The following is a 22,616-nucleotide window of genomic DNA, read 5'->3' as shown; positions in this document are numbered from 1 at the left end:
GTCAGCCTTTTTGATTATGATGTCAGAGTTGTTTCTGAGGCTGTGGATGGCATTGTGTTCTGCACGGCTGAGGTTATGGGGCAAGTGATGCTGCTTTTCCACAATTTCAGCCCGTGCACGTCGGCGGAAGCACTCTATGTAGAAGTCCAGTCTGCTGTCTCGACCTTCAGGAGGAGTCCACCTAGAATCCTTCTTTTTGTAGTGTTGGTAAGGAGGTCTCTGTGGATTAGTATGTTGTTCAGAGGTGTGTTGGAAATATTCCTTGAGTCGGAGATGTCAAAAATAGGATTCTAGGTCACCACAGAACTGTATCATGTTCGTGGGGGTGGAGGGGCAGAAGGAGAGGCCCCGAGATAGGACAGCTGCTTCTGCTGGGCTAAGAGTATAGTTGGATAGGTTAACAATATTGCTGGGTGGGTTGAGGGAACCATTGCTGTGGCCCCTTGTAGCATGTAGTAGTTTAGAAAGTTTAGTGTCCTTTTTCTTTTGTAGAGAAGCAAAGTGTGTGTTGTAAATGGCTTGTCTAGTTTTAGTAAAGTCCAGCCACAAGGAAGTTTGTGTGGAAGGTTGTTTTTTTATGAGAGTATCCATTTTTGAGAGCTCATTCTTTATCTTTCCCTGTTTGCTGTAGAGGATGTTGATCAGGTGGTTCCGCAGTTTCTTTGAGAGCGTGTGGCACAAGCTGTCAGCATAGTCTGTGTGGTATGTAGATTGTGATGGATTTTTTACCTTCAGTCCTTTGGGTATGGTGTCCATCTGTTTGCATTTGGAAAGGAAGATGATGTCTGTCTGTATTTGTACAAGTTTTTTCATGCAGTTGATAGATTTCCACTCCATACGGCTAAATGCAGTGCCTTGCATAATGACAGGTTTCAGAGTAACAGCCGTGTTAGTCTGTATTCGCAAAAAGAAAAGGAGTACTTGTGGCACCTTAGAGACTAACCAATTTATTTGAGCATAAGCTTTCGTGAGCTACAGCTCACTTCATCAGATGCATACTGTGGAAAGTATAGAAGATCTTTTTATACACACAAAGCATGAAAAAATGGGTGTTTACCACTACAAAAGATTTTCTCCCCCCCCCCCCCACACACACACACAAACCCACTCTCCTGTTGGTAATAGCTTATCTAAAGTGATCACTCTCCTTACAATGTGTATGATAATTAAGTTGGGCCATTTCCAGCACAAATCCAGGTTTTCTCCCCCTGCCCCCACACAAACCCACTCTCCTGTTGGTAATAGCTTATCTAAAGTGATCACTCTCCTTTACAATGTGTATGATAATCTAGGTGGGCCATTTCCAGCACAAATCCAGGGTTTAACAAGAATGTGTAAGGAACACTCAAGACTTCATTCTGTCCTCCTCCCACAGAGCAGACTCCAGGACTCACTGACTTGAATTCCTAAACCATTCTGCTGAAGCCACAAGGACCCCGTTCCCTGGGGATTCCTTGCATTGACCAGACTTCGTGATCCTCCCAGACACCAGCATACCATGGCCAAGAGGGTTGCTGTGATCGGCTCTGGCGTGAGCGGACTGACCTCCATCAAGTGCTGCCTGGATGAGGGGCTGCAGCCCACCTGCTTCGAGAGAAGCGATGACATCGGGGGGCTCTGGAGGTTCAGAGTAAGTGTGGGGTTCGTTGCCTGTGGCCGTTTTTGTAAATTGGACCCTCCTCTGTTCTGCATTTCCTAAAAGGGCTAAGATCCCCTCTCCTGTCAGGCACAGAGCGAAGCAAAGATGGGAAACAGTGGGTGGAAAAATCCTGAAGGGAGGGGTGAGGAGTAGCTTAGTAGCACATTCCTTCTGGTATCTGGGAGTTAACAGAAGCTGCTCCATGCCCATGTCACTGGGACATGTCGTATGATCAGTGGAACTAGAGAAAGCCAGTCACACTTCAGGAGGAACCAAGTTCAGTGTGACATCAGGAATGCAAGCCAGGTCCAGGCTGCTTGCATATACCCCCTGGAGCCTCAGTATTTACCCCTGGCCTCAGCATGCATAATACAGATCTCTTTCCTAGGACTCTGCCTGCCTACCCTGACCCTTACCGCTAATGGCACAGGGCAGGGCTGCACAACTGTGATGGGGCGTGGTCATGGTTACAGTCATGTTATAGGTAGGGTTGCCAGTTTTGGTTGGACGTATGCCTGGAGGATAATCTGGGACAATCCTGGATGCTGGCAGCCGTAGTTACATGGCATGTGTTCTATGACATACCACTGGGAAAATCACTAGACTTCAAGGCTCTTTAACTCCTTCTCTGTGCTGCCCCCTGCCCAGCTCCATTCTCTTCCTTTGTGACGGGGCAACTGATCGCAGCCTGGCTCCTGAACTTGCCCCTGGAGCCTGGAAAGTGACTAGCAGAGGGATTTTGTGACAAGCATGTCTCCTCCTTTTTGCTACTTTTTGCTGCTTATGTCAGGCTTGAACGTCTGGGGGCAATGGGCTGTTATTTATAAAGGTGGTTTGGTTTTGTTTGATTTTACTGTATAAATATTAGGTAGGACAAGTCTGCTCTCCCCTGGTTTTGCAGAAGGACTCACAGGGGGTGGGGAAAGTTTAATTATGTTCATTTGCAGGGGATGTACATTGTGTAACCCTTCTGCCCATCAGAGTTGGCAGCAACAAGGGCCGGGTTCAATATCTAGGGGATCCGTTCCAATAACACAATGCAAACCGGCTCGAGCCCCCACCCAGTGACCTGGGACAAATATATACCACCCCCGCTGGGCGCCTCCAAGAGGCAATACTTCCCCTCTCGCAAGCACTTAGTCTGAGTGTAGCAAAAAGTCTTTTAATAACAGAGAGAAACAATGTGGCATTATGTTGGGGAAACACCACCAACAGGATTCATAACACAACTCATGAGCAAAAAACCCACCCCAAGCAAATTGGGGCATGCCCTTTCCCTTTTGTTCTTGAGTCCAGCAACCCCAAATCACCCAAAGTCCCAAAAGTCCAATGACCCAAAAGTCTCTGTCCCTGGTCAGGGCAGCCCCAGAGTTCAAAAGTTTATCTACAGAGCTTTACCTCCTAACCTGGGTGGAGATGGAGGTAAGAAGCACCTTACATGATCTGATGCTGACCGCCCTACAGCTCCATAGGCCTTTGCTCCGCTCTGCCAGCCACCCCACAAACTGCTTCACTCAGCTCCACTCTGCAGCCCACACGCAGCTCCCACCGTCCTATGAACTGCTCCACCAGCCTGTCCACAAGGCACTCCAGCCGTCCCACAAACTGCTCCACAATATATCTTCAGGCTCCCCCACTACTTAACACACCGCTTAGTGATTTCAGCTCTTAGTCAGTTCAGCTCTTTGGTGAATTCAGCTTGTAGCAGGGGAGCCGCAGTGCTGGTGCACTATTAGCCCAAAGTGAGCTCAGCAGCCTGTAACTAGACTTCTAATGAATTAGCTCTGATATTCCACAGTGGAGAGAGGAGGAAGTGCAATTAGCATGTAAAGCCCTCACCAAGGGGCCCATGCCACCAAGTATTAATACTTGTCCCCAACCTCTCTCCATTCACAGAGTTTTGGAACCCATGACCTTTGCCTAGTGAGTGCTACTTAGTTGATGGTGAGTCCCTCCATCATAACAAAAGGCCAGGTACAGTTCCAAGCACAGTTCCCATAATCAGGGTAATAACAATTTATTCTTCCTGCCCCAATAACAGAGACACTGGGGATCCCACAGCAGCCAAAGTGACCATTTGGGCCGCTATGGCCTCATTCTAGGCAGGGTGAGTGTGCCTATGCAAATGAGATCAGCCCCTGAAGTTCTTTTCCACAACTTGCCACACCTCACCACCAGATGTCAGGGTGGAGCTCATCCTGACACTGCTTACAATTGTAAGCTCTAATGGAAAGAGATTTTCAATCTTTAACAAAGACATCCTTCCTTCCAAGTGTCCAGTAAACACTGGAGATAAATAGGTGTTAGCCAAAACAAACAAAGTGAAGATTTAAACACTCTGACTAAATGAACTTTTAGTCCATTTTCCTCTCTGTTGCCCAGGTTTTCCTCTCTTGCCTATTAGTGTTGTAATGTTAGTAGCTTTCCAATTGCCAGGAATCTTTCAGACTAGACAAGAGTGTAAAAAAACCCAGCGGAGCAAAACTTTCCCCCTCCCCCCCCAATCAAACCCTTTTCACTCTCATTCATTTTTCATAAAGCAACAAATGAAGGACCCAAGGTCAATATTTCTTCCTTTTTGGTCTTAGCTCTTGCATTTCCCCACATTTTGTGTGTTCACATATGTTAAATGTAGCAGTGCATGATACAGATTTTACATTTAATCACACAATTCTAAAAGTAAATTTACTGGCTCATGCTGTATTTCCCTGAGATCAAGATGACATTGTGTTAAATTCAGACCTGGGGTAAGCAGGTGTATCTCCATGGCATTTCAACCGAGTTCAACAACTCTAAATGTGGCATCTTAAATTTTGTCTGAGAGTTCATTTATTTCCCTCTGTCCTTTAAACATAAACATATTACTGATGGCTGTTTTTATGTTCACTTCCACAGCTGTCTGAATAACTGTTTATCTCCCCTCCCTGCCCCCCCATGAGTTAATTGTGCGAATGTGGTTTGTTTACCCCCTAGTGAAACCTTTGTGGGGGGGAAAGATTGAGAGAACAGTATGTAATCAAGGCAACCTGCAAAAACAAAAAAAGATATGTGCCATTTTTCTGTGTCTTTATGATGTCTAAAGAAAACCTAAAAGTTTGGGCAAGATGGTAAGTTTTCTTGTTTGGCTTGTGTTTTACTTTACATTGTGCGTCTGCCTAGCAACAAGGAAAAATGCCAGGAGCAGATAGCCAAGAGACGACGATTATCCTCATTGAGGGCCTCTACATCTAAATTTGAGTCAAGCCAAAAGTAAAAGATGTAAATGATTAAGAAAGTAAACCTTTTATGGTGAAAAATATATATATATACATCTCCCAGTGGGTATGGTGACCAGTGTGACACAGGCTTTCAGTAGAGACCTTACATGACACTCTATGGCAGGGGTCCCTAAACTATGGGGTGCTAAGGGTGTGGAGGAACATTCGGGGGCACAGTGGGGCCCAGACCAGCTGCCAGAGACGGGCTGGGGAGGAAGCATCACCCGACCTCTGGCTCCCAGCCCGGCCACAGTTCCATACCCAGTCAGCCCCGACCATGGTCCAGTCATAGCTCCGCTCCCAGTCCCTCTGCCAGCCTCAGCCTCTGACTGACTGCAGCCCAGCCAGGGCTCCGCTCCTGGCCCCTGCCCTAGCCCAGCCCCCAGCTGGCCCTCTGCCCCCCCCCGGCCATGGCCCCTGGCTCCTGGCCACAGCTCCAGCCCCAGCGTTGGCCCCCCTTACCTCTGTCTGTGCACCCCCTCAGGAGCCGTGGCCCTGCTCCTGGCCCTGGCTCCCAACCATGGCTCTGGGGTGGAGGGCAGCACACAGCGTGACAAGTTTGGGGATCCCTATAACCCTTTCACACCCTTGAGCCGTCTGCCAGTTGGCACAAAGAGGAACCTGGGTTGGAGTCCCCCCTCTTTCCAACCCAAAGAAGATTTATTTTTTTTGCCATGTCAAGTAAGCAGAGTGATCCAGCTGCAATGTATCTGGACTTGCTGGTAGGGTTGCCAATCCTCCAGGATTGTCCTGGAGTCTCCAGAAATTAAACATTAATTTTAATTAAAGATTAATATGTCATGTGATGAAACCTCCAGGAATATGTCCAACCAAAACTGGAAACCCTATGGCTGCTGGAATTCAATAACCTGTTAATTCTCAGCTGGGTCTCAGTGACTGTGTATAAACAAATGGGATCTGTGTTGGGCAATATTTAAATAATCACCCGCCAAGAAAAAATTGCCCCAGCACTGGTGGTGGCTAGAAGCCACACTGCAAGCACTGTACATACACAGCAATTCCTCTAGCACCCCAGCAAGAAGAGACAAAATCATGCCAAATGTGTGTTTGTAAGTGTAGAGTTTAATTTTATACTTCATAGAAAGGATCAAATGCAGCCTTGATGGAAATTCTAGAGAGATTCTTACCAAAATACCTTCATTACCAAAATACCTGAGCACCTTCCAGTCATGCGTTAAGTGACATGACTAAGCTCTGTCACATATGGTTTGTTCTTTCTCTCACTCTCTCCCAAAGGAGAGAATTGCGCACGCTGTGGAGTGTTTTGATGGGTTTTTTTTTAATATAAATTATATGTACACCACGCTGTGTTTGACAGGAGGTCTCTACCATGTAATGTCAGGGACGAAATGTTGCCCTAGAAGAATTTAGACAGCAATGAGACAGACCTCATTAGACAGCAACCGGGAATGGTATATTGCAGTTTATACTGCCATTCCCCCAGTTAAAAATGTAGCTGAATTATGGTGCCAGTGTAAATAGTCTATGGACACTAGGGCAAGCATGCAATTCTGTGCTGAAGCAATTAATACTTTTTCTGTATGTCTGCCGAAGGAGGAAGAAGCCCTTAGGACACAAATGAGTCTTGCAGAAATCTTGCAACATGGGAGAGGACTGTAAATGATTGTAGATAGCCATGAAATAGTGACCTGTTCAAACTTCAGTAACACCATGAACCAAGCATTCAAAGACTACTGACAAGTCATAAGAGTTGCTCCAACAGCAGCCATTCATGTGTACCATTGTTTATTATTTGTATCACAGCATCATCTAGATGCCCCAACAAGGTCCCATTGTGTTAGTACTGTACATACACCAAATGAGACATCCTCAAAGAACTTAACAATCTCAATAGACAAAGCACAGGAAAAAGGCAGTGGCATTATCCCCATTTTACAGATGGGAAACAGAGGTCCAGAGAGATCCTCAAAGGCATTTAGGCTCCTAACTTCCATTGGATCTGGGCCTAAGTGACTTCCACAAGGTGTCATAGTGCTTCTGCAGTTCACGTCTCCTGAGTTTCAGCCCAGACTCTTAACTACAAGACCATCCTCACAAAGGAGAACATCTGCTACAAAGAAAAACTTGTGGCAAGAAAGATCACTTTGGCTCTTCATTGGGAAGCTTAAACAGAAGCGAGAGCCCACACAATGCATTCAGCCATCACAAACCTTCAGACTCAATGAGCGTCACACAGCAACATGGAAAACTCTGCGGATTTGCACTATCTAGTAACATTTTAAAATACACCTTTGTTTGTCTGATGTTTTCTAGGAAAAGGTAGAGGAAGGCAGAGCCAGTATCTACCAATCCGTATTCACCAATTCCTCCAAGGAGATGTCGTGCTTCAGTGACTTTCCAATGCCTGAACACTTTCCAAACTTCCTGCACAACACCAGATTCCTGGAATATTTGAAACTGTACGCAAATCGCTTTGATCTTCTGAAATACATCAGGTTCAAGGTATGTCCTATTAAAAGAGGGTCCTGCTACTTTTTTATTTCCTATACACAAAAGCCAGTCCCCTACTTATAGGCTATATAACTTGTCTTTTGGGTTAAGGAAAACAACAGAATAAGAAAGAACAAAAGTAAAGTCTGCATGAGATAGAGCACAACTTCAGAACGGCTAGTTACATAACATAACCTACCAATTCTGCATGTGTGTTTAGAACTACAACTGTATGCAGTGTTGTTATAGCCATGTTGGTCCCAGGATATATGCAAAATAAGGTGGGAGAGGTAATATTTTTAGTGGACCAACTTCTGCAGGTGAGAGAGACATGGTTTTGAGCTTACACTGAAAAAGAGCTCTGCATAAGCTCAAAAGCTTGCGTGTCTCACCAACAGAAGTTGGTCCAATAAACCATATTACCTCCAGCACCTTATGTCTCTAGAACTATAGCTGACCTGGCTTCTGGGGAACAGATTGCTTTCTGATAATACTCTTCTTCAGGTTAACTCTCTGCTGGGTGGAGGACCTGGGGAAGGCTTGCAGAGCCCAATATTATGGAAGAGAGATGAGACTGTCACACGGTGACTGAAAAGGGACAATGCGGCCACAGGGGAAAGGGCAGCAGGGGCATGGATTAGATGCTGAGCAGATTCAGATTCAACAGGGTAGATGATCGATCAAAATTCTGACCAAGCCCCCGATAGTGAGAGGGGACACTTACAGGATTCTGGCCTTTTTCTCGTGGATTCAGTCCCAACCCCTATTTCTACCCCAGCATGTCAGGACAAGGAACAGTGTGAAGAGATCAGGCTAGTGGATAGGATAAAAAGACCAAAGCATCATTTTTCTTTGCGTTTCTTAAATTGCTTTAAACTAGGTGTTTCCAACTCATTCTCTTACAAGGGCCAAATTGCACAATTAATTGGGGTCTGTGATGCTCTCCAGGAGCACCCAGGGCTGTGAGGCACCTTGCTACCGCCCACCCTTCTCATGAGCAAGCCCCAACTGTACCAGCACTGGCATCAGCTCCCCAGCTCCATAGGCAACACAAGCAATGCCCTCTAGGTCTGTGCTCTCCTCCCCACAGGTTAGTGATAGGTGTACTCCAACTTCCGAGCATCTATCTGGAGTGTCCAGCCCCTGGTCTGCTGCAGGCTCACAGAATTCACCACTGTGCTGCTCCCAAAGAAGCAGTGTACCCCAGTTTACCAATCCCACCTCAGATCACCGCTCTCCCTCACACCCAGCACTTAGACAGGCTCATAGGGAAATCAAGTGTAAGTTTAGCTTAATGCAGTTGAGCTCCCTCAAAGTTTTTGCAGTGTTTTCCAGCCAGGTGGGCTGTGACGCTCCTTTCATAAGATAACACGCTGATAGTTCATCTCCTCAATGAAAGAGCCCAGGGCGTCTCTCTGCAATACACTTCCAATCCATTGTCTTTACTAGTAAATAGGATGCCCACCACACATTGGGTGTGAGGGGTTTTTGGGTGGGCGGTTGGGGGTTTTGGTTCAGATACATAACTCCTTAAATATCATCCATCCATACATCTTATACTTAGGGCTGTTAAGCGATTAAACAAATTAATTGCATGATTAAACAATAATAGAATACTATTTATATAAATATTTTGGCTGTTTTCCACATTTTCAAATATATTGATTTTGATTACAACACAGAATACAAAGTGTACAGTGCTCACTTTATAATTATTATAAATATTTGCACTGTAAAAAACAAAAGAAATAGTATTTTTCAATTCACCTAATACAAGTAGTGCAATCTCTTTGTCATGAAAGTTGAACTTAGAAATGTAGAATTATGTACAAAAAGTAACTGCATTAAAAAAATAAAACAATGTAAAACTTTAGAGACTACAAGTCCGCTCAGTCCTACTTCTTGTTCAGCCAATCACTCAGACAAACAAGTTTGTTCACATTCGCAGGAGATAATACTGCCTGCTTCTTGTTTACAATGTCACCTGAAAGTGAGAACAGGCATTCTCATGTCTCTGCTGTAGCTGGCATTTCAAGATATTTATGTGCCAGATGCACGAAAGATTCATATGTCCCTTCATGCTTCGACCACCATTCCAGGGAACATGCGTCCATGCTGATGATGAGTTCTGCTCGATAACGATCCAAAGCAGTGCAGACCGACGCATGTTCATTTTCATCATCTGAGTCAGATGCCACCAGCAGAAGGTTGATTGTCTTTTTTGGTGGTTCAGGTTCTGTAGTTTCCACATTGGAGTGCTGCTTTTTTAAGACATCTGAAAGCGTGCTCCACACCCTATCCTGATCAGATTTTGGAAGACACTTCAGATTCTTAAACCTTGGGTTGAGTGCTGTAGCTATCTTTAGAAATCTCACATTGGTACTTTCTTTGCGTTTTGTCAAATCTGCAGTGAAAGTGTTTTTAAAACAAACAACATGTGCTGGGTCCTCACCCAAGACTGCTATAACAGAATATATGGCAGAACGTGGGTAAAACAGACATACAATTCTTCCCCAAGGAGTTCAGTCACAAATTTAATTAACACATTATTTTTTTAATGAGCATCATCAGCATAGAAGCATGCCCTCTGGAATGGTGGCCAAAGCATGAAGGGACATAGGAATGTTTAGCATATCTGGCACGTAAATACCTTGCAACGACGGCTACAAAATGCCATGCAAACATCTGTTCTCACTTTCAGGTGACATTGTAAATAAGAAGCGGGCAGCATCATCTCCTGTAAATGTAAAGAAACTTGTTTCTCTTAGCAATTGGCTGAACAAGTGGGACTGAGTGGACTTGTAGGTGCAAAAGTTTTACGTTGTTTTGTTTTTGAGTCTGTTATGTAGCAGAAAAAAATCTACATTTGTAAGCTGTGCTTTCACAATAAAGAGATTGCACTATGGTACTTGTATGAGGTGAAAATTGAAAAATACTATTTCTTCAAGCATTTTGCAATAAAAATAATATAAAGTGAGCACTGTACACTTTGTATTCTGTGTTGTAATTGAAATCAATATATTTGAAAATGTAGAAAAACATCCAAAATATTTAGTACATTTTAATTGTTATTCTACTGTTTAACAGTGTGATTAAAACTGCAATTAATCACGATTAAAAAAAATTAATTGTGATTTTAAAAATTAGTTAATAGCGTGAGTTAACTGTGATTAATCAACAGCCCTGCTCATAATGACTCTGACCAGTGTGTTACTGACTGTTGGTAAAGACAGTAGCTCACGAAAGCTTATGCTCAAATAAATTTGTTAGTCTCTAAGGTGCCACAAGTCCTCCTTTTCTTTTTGTGGATACAGACTAACACGGCTGTTACTCTGAAACTTGGTAAAGACAGCATATACCACCACCCTTTAGTGAATACTTATGCACATATCTGACTAAGGGGATCCCTGTAAAACCCTGTGCAACCAATGCCCTCTGCCTCAAGAAGTCACAAGATCCATAGGTGGGGTCTACAGAACTGGGACCCATGTTCTATGATCACTCCAGAATGGATCTCTCAGTGATGAGAATGTAATCCTTTGGCAAATTTGCACATCATCCCTTGGGCCTCATAGAGCAACCTAACATTTACGCCAATGTGTCCATATATTTTGCTTCACATTTGGGGGTATTCCAGTTAAGATTTCTGTGGCCTGATATTCAAAGCGCTGAGCACCCATAGCTCCAAGTCATTTGGAAACATGAGTGCTCAGCACCTGGAAAATCCAGCCCTGGCTGCTGACACGCCCAAAATTAAAGGGCAGTTTGAAAAATGTTTCCGTGAGTTTGGTTACTGTCGCATTCACCATCACGGAGTGGGGATAAATGATGCATGGTACTTCTAACACTAGGATTATTTCTGAACTTTGTTTTTGTGTTTGAACATGCAGTTGGCCATTTTGCATGCAGAGGTGTAGTAATTGTGTGTGCAAACAAGATGCACAGTTGCAACCTAAGCTATCTGAAAACTTTCCCCTTTCAGCTTTCGTCTGCACCAGGCTTGTAGCCAGAAGTTTTCATGGTTGCTACCAGCAGTTCAACTCTACTAGTGGTAGCAACATTTTTACCATTCTGTCACCCAGATCTGCTCTGGGCAATGCTAGGCAACAGGTAATAAAAGCCAGCAGCAACAGGAACCTGATCAGCCTAGCATTGCCATCATTGCTACCACCAGTGGAGTGGGAACAAGGGGGGGAAAACTTTGGGCATGAAACCCTAGTGTAGACACAGCCAAAATGTCACCATAAGGCATAGGAGTTAATGCACAGTTAAGGTGAACTGGACCAATTCACTCATCTCTGAGCTGTTTCAGGCTTCAGCAGTACTATGTTCCCTTCACGGCTGGAAGGTTATGTTTGCAGCAGTAAGGGCTACAATCTTCCTTGTCGGTTAAATGAAAGCTAGCATTCTGGAAAGTCTGGATCTGTCAAGCAGGCTGGATTAAATATACCCATTTCTGGTCTGTAAACTACGTAGTTAACTTCCTGCTTTAAGTCAAACCTGAATGTGGAGCCCAGTTCAATCCTAGCTTCTGAGCTCCTCTGAGTATATGAGTCACAATAGATCACCTCTAACACATGGTGCTGCGGCCAAAGCACCGATGTCTTTTCTCGGGTTTACTTTCAGACCACAGTCACCAGTGTAAGAAAATGCCCGGATTTCTCTACCACTGGCCAGTGGATTGTTGTCACTGAGAGTGATGGGAAGCAAGAATCCACCATGTTTGATGCCGTTATGGTGTGCATGGGTCACCATATAGAATCCTTTATCCCGGTGCAGTCTTTTCCTGGTAAGAGCTGTGTTTGCAAAGCCCTCCTACAGGATGTATTTGGCGTCCAGGTTAACAAGGTGCAAAACCAGGAACAGCTAGGGACAATTGTTTGTATTCCTGTATCGATATGAGAGCCTATGGCTCGCTGCATGACCAGTTTAATGATTCCTCCAGATCTGATTATTCCTTCCTGTCTCTCTTGAGGCTTTAGTCCCTTAGAAGCATTACAGTTATTGGATTATCCAAATCATTACTTCAGCAAGCAGATGGGCCTGGATCCCATATCCTCTGAAGCCAATGGATAGGTTTCCATTCACTTCAATGTGTGCTATATAGGGCCCAGCTGTTTGCTTTCCTGATACGAGACTAATTTAAAGGAAGAGCATTGCGAAATTCTGTACATTCACCAAATACCTGGCCATGAACAATGCAGGGTTCAAATCAGGAAGCTGTTATCTGTTTGATTCTGTTGTCTCTCCTATATTGGTGTGTATTTTATATATATAATAGCACCTCCACTGCCATATTCTTCTTTTCTCTGCTAGCTTTCTTATTCCTTCTCTTCTTTTTGCCCTGAATAATCTCAGTCACAATGTTTAAATTCTCACCCTCTCCAATATTTTCAGCTCTTCCAGTAAAAGTAAAGTTTGGGGTCAGTTGGTTTTGGACAAAGGTTGGTTCAGTTTCTACTTTAGTGGAATGGTTTTTCCTGGTACTGAAGCAAAATTGTTGGCACGATCAAAGTTTGGCACAAACACACATCAGAAGGCAGCTAGGCCTTTGAGTGGATTGACCAAACATACCAGGCACACTCAAGTATTTGCTCCGTTCTTAACATTTGGCACAGGCCAGCTGGCATTCCCACCCAATTGCAGGCAATGATTGCAGGCAAAGGGCTCAAACCTCTACAGCAATGAGTGTATACTCGTTGCAGCTCAGGAGTGGGGGGCCACCTTTCCAGTCCCCCAGTTCTGTACCAGATTAGGAACATAGCCCCTGGGATAACTTAAAGCATCTTCAGAGTTGCCATGTTATGCCACCTGCACCCAGTGCTCTGCCCTGCCCCGGCACATCCCTCCCACACCTCCAAAGAACAGTGTGCAGCGGGGGAGATCTCCAGCCTTTTCGATCAACATTCATCCTGTTCACTGCATGAGCAGTATACAGCAGGTGGAAGAGGGCCCGAGGGTTACACCCAATGTGTCCACAAATCAAAGGCACTGCTCTCCTCTGAAACTTCTCATTTTTCTTTCTAGTAAAGCATACCTAGACGTCTTCTCATGCCAAACACCCTACATCTCAATGTCTCTAAACTCTGGGAGGGAGAGGAAGGGTTGAAATACAAACTTGGATCTGCAAAAAAAAAAAAGGAGTACTTGTGGCACCTTAGAGACTAACAAAATTTATTTGAGCATAAGGTTTTGTGAGCTACAGCTCACTTCATCAGATGCATCTATGCTCAAATAAATTTGTTAGTCACTAAGGTGCCACAAGTACTCCTTTTCTTTTTGCAGATACAGACTAACACGGCTGCTACTCTGAAACTTGGATCTGAATTTTATCTTCATAACAGGCCGAACCAATTGACATCCCCACAAAACCTGCAGCCAAATGCCCCAGAATTTTAAGATGCTCTAAGTCTGTTGCTGAGGGTATGTCTACACTGCAATCAGGAGGTGTGATTGCAGCATGTGTAGCCCAGCTAGATCAAAGCTAGATTGAGTAACACTAGCGGTGAAGCCATGGCAGTACAAGCAGGTTAGCCCTGCCCACCCAGGACCCTGGAACAATCACATACCCTGAGCGTTAGCAGTTTAAAATCCATCTCTGCACTGAGATTCCAATCCTTCCTTCTCTCCTCGTAGGTATCGAAAAGTTCAAGGGCCAATATTTCCACAGCCGGGAGTACAAGAGCCCGGAAGGATTTCAGGGGAAGACGGTTGTGGTGATTGGAATGGGGAACTCTGCATCGGATATTGCTGTGGACCTCTGTCAGATAGCCAAACGGGTAGTGTCACTTAGCCTGCTACCCTTGTGATTTGGGGTGAGGGCGGTAGAAGGCATCCATATACTGCATCCATAACATATACTGATGTGGCATGTAAGTAAATTACACGCCACGTCAGTATACTGTGGCCCAGAGACTTATTAAGAATAGCGATCACCTAGAATATGCAGCATCCCAGGCATTAAAGCCCAAATCTTTGCTTCTCTAGAGTAGGAAAAAGGCCTCTAACGATTGGTTGCTATTATTTTGATTGTTTATTCTATGCATTTCAGTAGGGCCTAGTGGCCCCAACTGCAATCACAGTTCCATTGGGCTAGGCCCAGTACATACACACAGCAAAAGGTCCTGCACTCAGGCCAGCCAACAATTTAAAAAGACAAGATGGACAAAGGGTGGGAGAAAAGAAGTGGTGTTATCCCCATTGTACAGGTGGGAAACTGAGGCATGGAGAAGTTAAGCAATTTCCCAGGGTCACAAAGGGAGGCTGGAGCCAAATCCAGCTCTCCTGAGTTAGAAAAGATCACCTTTCCTTTGAGACTGGTACATCTAGTATCAGCCTCCACTATGAAAAGCAATCTGAAGTGAGTGTTTTTTTCCCAGCCCCCTGACTCTGTTCTGAGACATTGTTCTCTATTGTTTTGACCTTGGTAGCCTCAAGCAGGAGAAGATGTTCAATGTCTGGAGATAAAACTAGGCTGAGATTTGCAATGCAAACAATGCACATGCTGCAGAAGACTGTCACTGCTTAAAGTGGAATTCTGTATTGCCTTGTAGGTGTTCATCAGCACCAGAGGAGGCTCATGGGTAATGAGCCGGGTCTACGATGACGGCTACCCTTGGGACACTGTATTTCACACCCGATTTAGCAATCTGATCAGAAGTATCCTGCCTTGGCCACTTTTGAAACTGGTGTATGAACAGAAGATGAACCAATGGTTTAACCATGAAAACTATGGCTTGGTGCCTCAGAACAGGTATGCACTTTTAACGTGCAGCTGATCTATGGGTAGCTGGAGAGGAAAAGCAATCTGAATCATGTAATTATTATGAGGCCATACTCTGTCCTCACTCATGCTTCACTTACTCCTTACTCAGGCTAAACTCTTACTGAATATAGGACTGGCAGGACTAGATCAGACCTGAGGGCTCTCTACCTCAGTCTGTCTCTGACACTGGCCAGGGCCATATGCTTCAGGAGAACGTGCAAGAAATTCAGTAGTGGGCAATTATGGACAATCATGGGCAAGTTTCTTCCTAACCACAATCATTTAGTGGTCAGATTATGCCCTGAAGCATGAGGGTATACATTTTTGGATGTTCTCATTATCCACAAACACGTGTAATTCTTTTTTAATCCTGCAGTAGACCAAACTAACCCTCCAATCTTAACCCCCCAAAACACTGGGATTGTTTGAAATCTGGATTCAGATGTGAAGGGTTGGACCCATCTCTGCTTAAAATGCCAGGAAAAGGTCCAAGATCAAAACATGTACATTCTCCAGGAAAATAAATCTCTGGGGAGGAGGGAGAGGAGTTGGGGCTGGTGGAGGGGAGTGGGTCCTTGGCAGTGCTCAACTCTGTCCTAAAACTATATGGAAAATGCTCTTGGGAACCCAAGTCCTGCCAGGAAAGAGCAAATATTTATTTAGATTTTATAAAACAGTTGATTCAAGTCTTTCAATGAGGGCAAGAATTAGATACTCAAAGGAGAAGAGTCCAATGGCTTAGATATGTGGAACTAATCTCCTTAGGCCTCGCTTTCTGACCTGCAGCACCTGTTAACTTATTTCAGTCGGAGCTGTGGGTGCTCAGCACCCCTGGAAATCAGGCTGAGGATACATCAAATTTGAGTCCTTAGGCCTCGCTTTCTGACCTGCAGCACCTGTTAACTTATTTCAGTCGGAGCTGTGGGTGCTCAGCACCCCTGGAAATCAGGCTGAGGATACATCAAATTTGTGGACGCTTGAAACTTTTGACCTTAACTTCCAAGTATATCACCATGGCTGCGCTGAAAGAACTGGCCCCAAAGTGTGGAACCTGGAATGACTGTATGATTCAGTGACACTCTATTACTACAGACCCTGCTGACCTATGAAAATAGGGATAACAGGGTGTAAAATGGGTATTACTAACATGCTATTTCTACCCTACGCCTCTTGTCCGTAGTCCTATCGATATGCATTTTGTCAGCTCATTCCAATCCTTCAGTCTTACTCTTCTTCATGGTATGCCTGATAGAGTGAAATTAATAACAGCTTCACTGCAGCTGACTAGCTGTGGGATCTTTGGCACTCAGTCCTCGCAGCCCCCAGGTTATTTAGGGGAGCTAGGATGTAAGGACTTTGCGCACTGTTTGCATGGCCTCAACAAACCAGATGCCTCTACCATCTTGTGTCCTTCCAGAGCCCTGATGAAAGAGCCAGTGTTCAATGATGACCTTCCAAGCCGCATCCTCTGTGGCAGTGTGATGGTGAAGCCCATTGTGAAGGAGTTCACCGAAACCGCTGCCATCTTTGAAGATGGGACTATGGAGGAGAACGTGGATGTTGTCATCTTTGCCACTGGCTACAGCTTCTCGTTCCCCTTCCTGGAGCAGTCAGTCGTCAAAGTGGAGAACAACGAGGCTCCGCTGTACAAACAAGTCTTCCCCACTACTCTGGAGAAGCCAACGCTGGCCGTCATTGGCCTCATACAGCCGCTTGGGCCCATCATGCCTAATGCAGAGCTGCAGGCACGCTGGGCCACAAGAGTCTTTAAAGGTAAGTGGATGGGCATGTTGTGATCCACGCATAATAACTGCCAACGTGCCAACCGTGTGACCAGATTTAACCTTAAGTGGGCACAACTGCCATTGAAATCAGTACTAGTGCCCTTCGCATCAGGGTTCAATTTGGCTTATTGTCCCTGCTGCAAGGTGTTTACATGCTTGGTTTAGATAAGAATGATACATGGGAATACAGGACAGGGAGAAAATGGCAAAGGACACCAGTGCAGGTTCTCAATTCAAAAGTTTCACATTTGTTGACTCCCACTCATGGGACTGACTCTTTAATATCCCTCCTTAGCATGCTCCGTCTGCACAGACCACTTCTGATATTTTTTTTAAACAGTGAGGGTAATTAACTGCTCTAATCTAGCTCAACCACAAGTTATGGGCTGGATACAGGAATAACAGAAATTCCCTGGCCTGTGTGATGCAGGAGGTCTAACAACATGATCACAATGGTCCCATCAGCCTTAACATGTATTAATCTCTAATGTAGCTTACTGCCAGAGATCTGAAAGCAGGGAACTGTGGTGTTGGTATTCTTATCCACAAGTGTCACTGCAGCCAATAAGAATCAGTAAAAGAGATCAGAGAATATCAATGGGATATGATCATTATAATAAATATGTAAAATTAGGGACCAGGGGAGAAAGCAAGAGCTGTGAGCTGCAACTGGTTTGACCCTGAGTTGCTTCTGCCACAGAAATACAGCTGAAAGCATATTTACCTGGAAAGGGAACAAGGCTCCGCTTCTTACAGAGCAGTCTTCTGAAGCAGCTGTTTAGTGTCCACTGCTTTCATCACTGATTTCTTACTTAGAATCATAGAATATCAGGGTTGGAAGAGAGACCTCAGGAGGTCATCTAGTCCAACCCCCTGTTCAAAGCAGGACCAACCCCAACTATCTCTTACTTCTCTGATAATCTCGCAAAGCAGTTGGGCTGTCAGAAAGAACAAAAGGTAAACTAAAGCACTCGTCTCCTGAAGTGCACAGGTCAATCTCCGACTCCTATTCATAACAGACAGGCATTCCCACATTAGGTTGAATCTTTCTAAATGTAAGTTTCACTTAAGAATGAACAGCTTTGATATTTTTCTAGGCAGCAGTTTCATCTAATGGTTTATCAAATAGTTAAAGGACAGAAGTCGAACCCAGGAGTCCTGGGTTCTATTTCCAGCTCTGGCACTGAGTTACTACCATAGGATTTTGGCCAAGTGACCATTTATCCAGCTGTAAAATTTGTATAATATTCAGACATTTTTTCCCTTCTTGAAATAAATATCAAGACTTAGTCACCTCTTGGGTCAAAACTTATCTTAAGGAACAACAAATCTTGAAAATAACCAAAAGAAAAGTCAATACATGTAATTGTTGCTCTGGGTGCATGTAACAATCTTTCAGACAGCTACACTAGAATTCTCTCTCATTGTGCAGCTCTCTGTAAACTTGCAAGGGCTTCTCTGTACCGCGTCATGAGCATTGATGGTGCTACAGAAACAAAAGCTGCTGGCAGAGCACCGTAATTTAGGAATTATCCTTTTAAACTAACGTTGTAAAGGAAAGGTGGAATTAGAGGAGCAGAAAAAGCTTTTCTTCCCCTTCTGAGAGTTTAAACCAAACTCCTCACTGAGGAGATCAACTAGAAAAATGCACTGTCTTGCCACATGATTGATTTCAGCCCGCCATAAATTAGGATTTGCTAGTTATAAGTAACAATATCTCCCTGTCTAACAGGAGTGCTCTGCTGTAAGGTTTAATGAGTATTTGTGAAAGCACTGAGGCCCACATCTGCCAAGGTATTCCACAAAGTCAGTGGAAGTTAGGAGCCTAAGTAACTTGGAGGATGGGCCGCAGAGACCCAAGGCTGAATTGGAGCCAGGTGTCATAAGGACAGATTAAATGAATTTGTCTTGCCACAGTCCCCATGGCAAAACTAGAGCAGCAGGATGGAGAATTCAGTCCCCTTTGCGGCAGAGGCCTCGGGGAAGCAACACTTTTAAGCATTTGTAGTGGAATGTGCAAACTACTTGATGTAACAGACCAGGGCAGGAAGCTTCCCAAATCCAGCTCTGAACTTCAAAGCTTGGGTCCCTCTGTAATTCTTGTAACTTATAAGTAACAGCCACTTTAATTTTCTAGGGCTGACTGAGCTGCCCTCCAAGAGCACTATGATGACTGACATTGTCAAGAGGAAAGAGAAGAGGATCAAATGGTATGAAACACCACCTAATTAATATAACTATTCTCCACTCATCATGGGAGCAGTTTATACTTATGGAGGAAATTGTATTTCTCCTTCCTCTCATGCTCCTTCTCAGAAAATACAGTCCAAAGTCTTCTAGAAGCTTTCACTGGCATTCATGTCTTCATGTGTTTAAAATATACTCCATCTGCTCAATGACTAGCTCGCTGGCAGATATTACAAATGCCTTGAGTATTTGGGTTCCCCTCATTTCTTTTCTGGCTGCCAGACCTGTGTGTGTATTCCCTCCAGACTGAATACTTTAACCACACTTGCACAATTCCACTGCCCGCAGGAAAAAGGATTATGGAACCATGTCAACCACATATATCAGTGTAGTCTCTTGATTATTCCTAGTAGCCAGTGATGAACATCACCCCAAACTAGCCAAGGATGCCTTCTGCTATTTTGTGGCAACGATATGCAATTCTCATGCTTGCGCTGAAAGGAAAACAGGACACCTTTCAGACCACTTTCCAGAACTCTGCTGCCACTGTCTTTAGATCCAGCCTCCCTGTGGTGTGTCTGCCATCTCCCTTTTCACTCCTGTGTAAGAATGGCAGTGGGTTTTATCCTCCTTCAGATTGGTGGGTGTTGGATATTATATTCATCAGCCTTAAACCACATGCCCTTTTGGTCCATTACAAATCCTCATCAGAGAGCCTATACGAATTTCCCCAAGGGTCTTTCACATAGTTTATTTTGTTGATCAGAGAAAGACCTCTTTTGAAGGCAGCTACAGTAGAACTTGGCCAGGCTCACTAGCTTCCTTATCCCACAAAAATGTGAAGCTTATACCACATGCTGGTCCTCTGGAAATGTTAATCTGTGTGCCTAATACTTGAAGTGCCAAGAGTTAAGGGCTCAGCAGGTTGCAGAAATTGGAGTTGGGAGTTTCTCTGTAGCATCCATTGCTGTCATATCCAAGCTCTGAATGCATAGCAATAATTCTTTGCATAAAGTTCTGCTCATTCCAGCCCATGAAATATTTCACAGGGTGTCTTTTGAATTGAAAAGTTTTCCATTTTTCTAATGTTAACCTGAAATCACTGGTAGTCACCTGTGGGCTGTAATACTGTGGTCTAATTTTGGTTGTTGGGTGGTGTTGGTGCCCTGAGATGTACAGGAGGTCAGACTAGCAGATTGGTGGTCCCATCTTGCCTTTGATGACATACTATAGAGTTTCGGGGCGTGTAGGAAGATGGTCTGAGTAGAACAGCTCTTTTCCATCTCTGACTACGAAGCTGTGATCCTTAGGGTTTGCTAGCAAAAATGTGAACACATTTGTACACACCACTTCAGTCAGAGCAGCACTATTGCACATGCCAAATGACCTGTTAGATGTAGGTGGTTTGTGTGCACACACTTCTGAAAATCTGTCCCTGTAGGCCCATACTGGGGACTCAACTGCAGCTGAAAGGGATTAAGATTGTCTAAGGTATGAGAAATGCACTAGGTAGGATGATATTATTTGTAATGCAAACATGCCGGCTTCTTCAGAAATAGTACGTAACCTGCTGACACCAACGTTCGGTAAATGTGCCTTGTTCTCTGAAAATTGGGGTCTACAGTTTTTTCGCATGGAGGTAACTACAATTCAGCCAGTTTTCGGGTATGTCTGCATTGCAATGTGGAGATGGGATTGCAGCACGTGTAGACATACCAGAGGTAGCTCTGATCTTGATTAAGAATAGCAATGTAATCATGGCAGCTTGAATGTGTACCTAGAGTCATGAGCTGGGGGGCTGACCCGAGCAGCTGCCCATGCTGCCACAGCTTCACTCGAGCTAGCTTTTCTCTAACTGGATGCTACATCAGAGAGCTGCGCTACCCAAAAGTCTCTCTGGGGTGCTTCTTGTGGCTCTGAATTCCATTATTTCTCAATCTTCCCATATCTTGTCCACTTCCCTGTCTTTCTCCCTTCTTAGCAATAGGTTAGCGTGGTATTTGCCAGTTCTCTACATGACATCCCTTTAGAACTGTATAAATCGGGAGTATCAGGTTCAATGTACATGGATCACTGAATAGTTCTGACAGTTTCTTTGCTCTCTCCTAAGGTTTGGTACCAGCCGCAGCCAGACGTTGCAAACCGATCACATTGAATATCTGGATGAGCTCGCCGAAGGCTCGGATGCGAGACCCAGAATCCTTCCGCTGCTCCTGAAGGATCCCAAGCTGGCCCTGACTATTTACTTTGGCCCCTGCAGCCCCTTCCAGTTCCGCTTGACCGGCCCGGGGAAGTGGGATGGAGCCAGAAATGCCATCCTGACCCAAAGGGCACGGATCATCAAACCCACAAGAACGCGCGTGTTGCGCGACTCTTCAAACCACTCCCTGCTTTCATATTTGCTTAAAATCTTTGGTCTCCTTGCTCTCTTCGCTGCAATTTTTGTTAGTTTCCATTAGTCCTGAGCTCTCAGCAATGTGATGTGATGCTCTGCCCACTATAGAAGGCTTTCCCTTAAAAATAACAACCTCCTTGCCATATACCAGTCCATGGGTCTGATCCAGAGAAGTGCTGAGCATCTGCAGCTGCTGACTGGTGCTAGCGAACATTGTGGGTGCTCATCATCACTTTTTAAAATCAGCCCATTTGATTGGAGCTCTCTAGCAAAGCTATGGGTTGAGATTTTTCAAAGCAGGCTATATAGGAGGTCAGACTAGATGGTTGGGTGGTCCCTTCTGGGCCTAAACTCTGCTCACGCAGCTCCCATTTCAATTAACACAAGGTTGTGTTCCTAAATCCCTTAGGCAGCTTCACTTTGATCTCTTGATTTGGGCTCTGTTTAAATGCTGAGGGCGTGTCTATACACAAAAGTTGTACCCCTTTGACTGTACTGATATCATTATAACAGTACAACCCTCAGTGCTGACACAACTTTCGTGGAATAAGGCACCTTTTATGCCACTGTTGCTGCTTCCTATGTATGGGAAGGGGAATAATCTATACTGTTATAACTGCCTCCACACTGGCGGTTGTACTGGTATAACTATTTTAGTAAATAGTTCCTCCCTTACCCAACATAGTTATACTGGTACAAAAGCTGGGAGTAGACTAGGCCTTAGCGTGAGAGACTGTTTCTGTTACCCCAAACCTCCGCATTTCATGTTTGAAAGCAAGATCTGGAATGACAGTAGGGGCAGAAACACAGACCAGGTTTTGCAAGCCAGCAATTACAGACCAGTCCCTATCAATATCTGTACAGACCAGGCCCTCTCAATATCTGTAAGTGTGCTGTGTCCTTCTCCCTGCAATGCAAGAAAGTGAGGCCTACCCTCTAAATTTTCTAATTATACATTTAGTTTGAACCTAAAGTTGGACCTGAAGTGGAGCCTCAATCAACCCCAGCCAACTTCAATCAACCCAGTCAAGAAATCTCAGTCCAGCCCAGTACTGAAAGAGGCTGGGTGGAGTTTTCAGAAGCACTCAGCATTGGCCTAACTCTCTTCCCACCGAAG

The 22,616-nt window shown here is 44.6% G+C and overlaps 1 protein-coding gene across 1 annotated transcript; it reads left to right on the top strand.

Moving 5' to 3' along the window:
• Positions 1-1,498: 1,498 nt before the first annotated feature.
• LOC140916539 (dimethylaniline monooxygenase [N-oxide-forming] 2) lies at positions 1,499-21,563 on the top strand. Its single transcript, XM_073358193.1, has 8 exons — positions 1,499-1,630; positions 7,192-7,380; positions 11,995-12,157; positions 14,005-14,147; positions 14,922-15,121; positions 16,551-16,906; positions 19,055-19,127; positions 21,215-21,563. Exons 1-8 carry the CDS (start codon positions 1,499-1,501, stop codon positions 21,561-21,563), a joined length of 1,605 nt encoding a protein of 534 aa, XP_073214294.1.
• Positions 21,564-22,616: the final 1,053 nt, after the last annotated feature.

Source organism: Lepidochelys kempii, chromosome 8, assembly GCF_965140285.1.
Source record: "Lepidochelys kempii isolate rLepKem1 chromosome 8, rLepKem1.hap1, whole genome shotgun sequence".
Classification (NCBI taxonomy): domain Eukaryota; kingdom Metazoa; phylum Chordata; order Testudines; family Cheloniidae; genus Lepidochelys; species Lepidochelys kempii.
This window is presented reverse-complemented; position numbering and strand designations above follow the sequence as displayed.

What these genes read in the sequence shown, in the direction of transcription:
- LOC140916539 (XM_073358193.1), top strand. Translation starts at nt 1,499, where the DNA reads ATGGCCAAGAGGGTTGCTGTGATCGGCTCTGGCGTGAGCGGACTGACC. An exon ending in GGGGGCTCTGGAGGTTCAGA is followed by an intron (nt 1,631 to 7,191) that starts GTAAGTGTGGGG and finishes GATGTTTTCTAG; the next exon opens with GAAAAGGTAGAGGAAGGCAG. An exon ending in TGAAATACATCAGGTTCAAG is followed by an intron (nt 7,381 to 11,994) that starts GTATGTCCTATT and finishes GTTTACTTTCAG; the next exon opens with ACCACAGTCACCAGTGTAAG.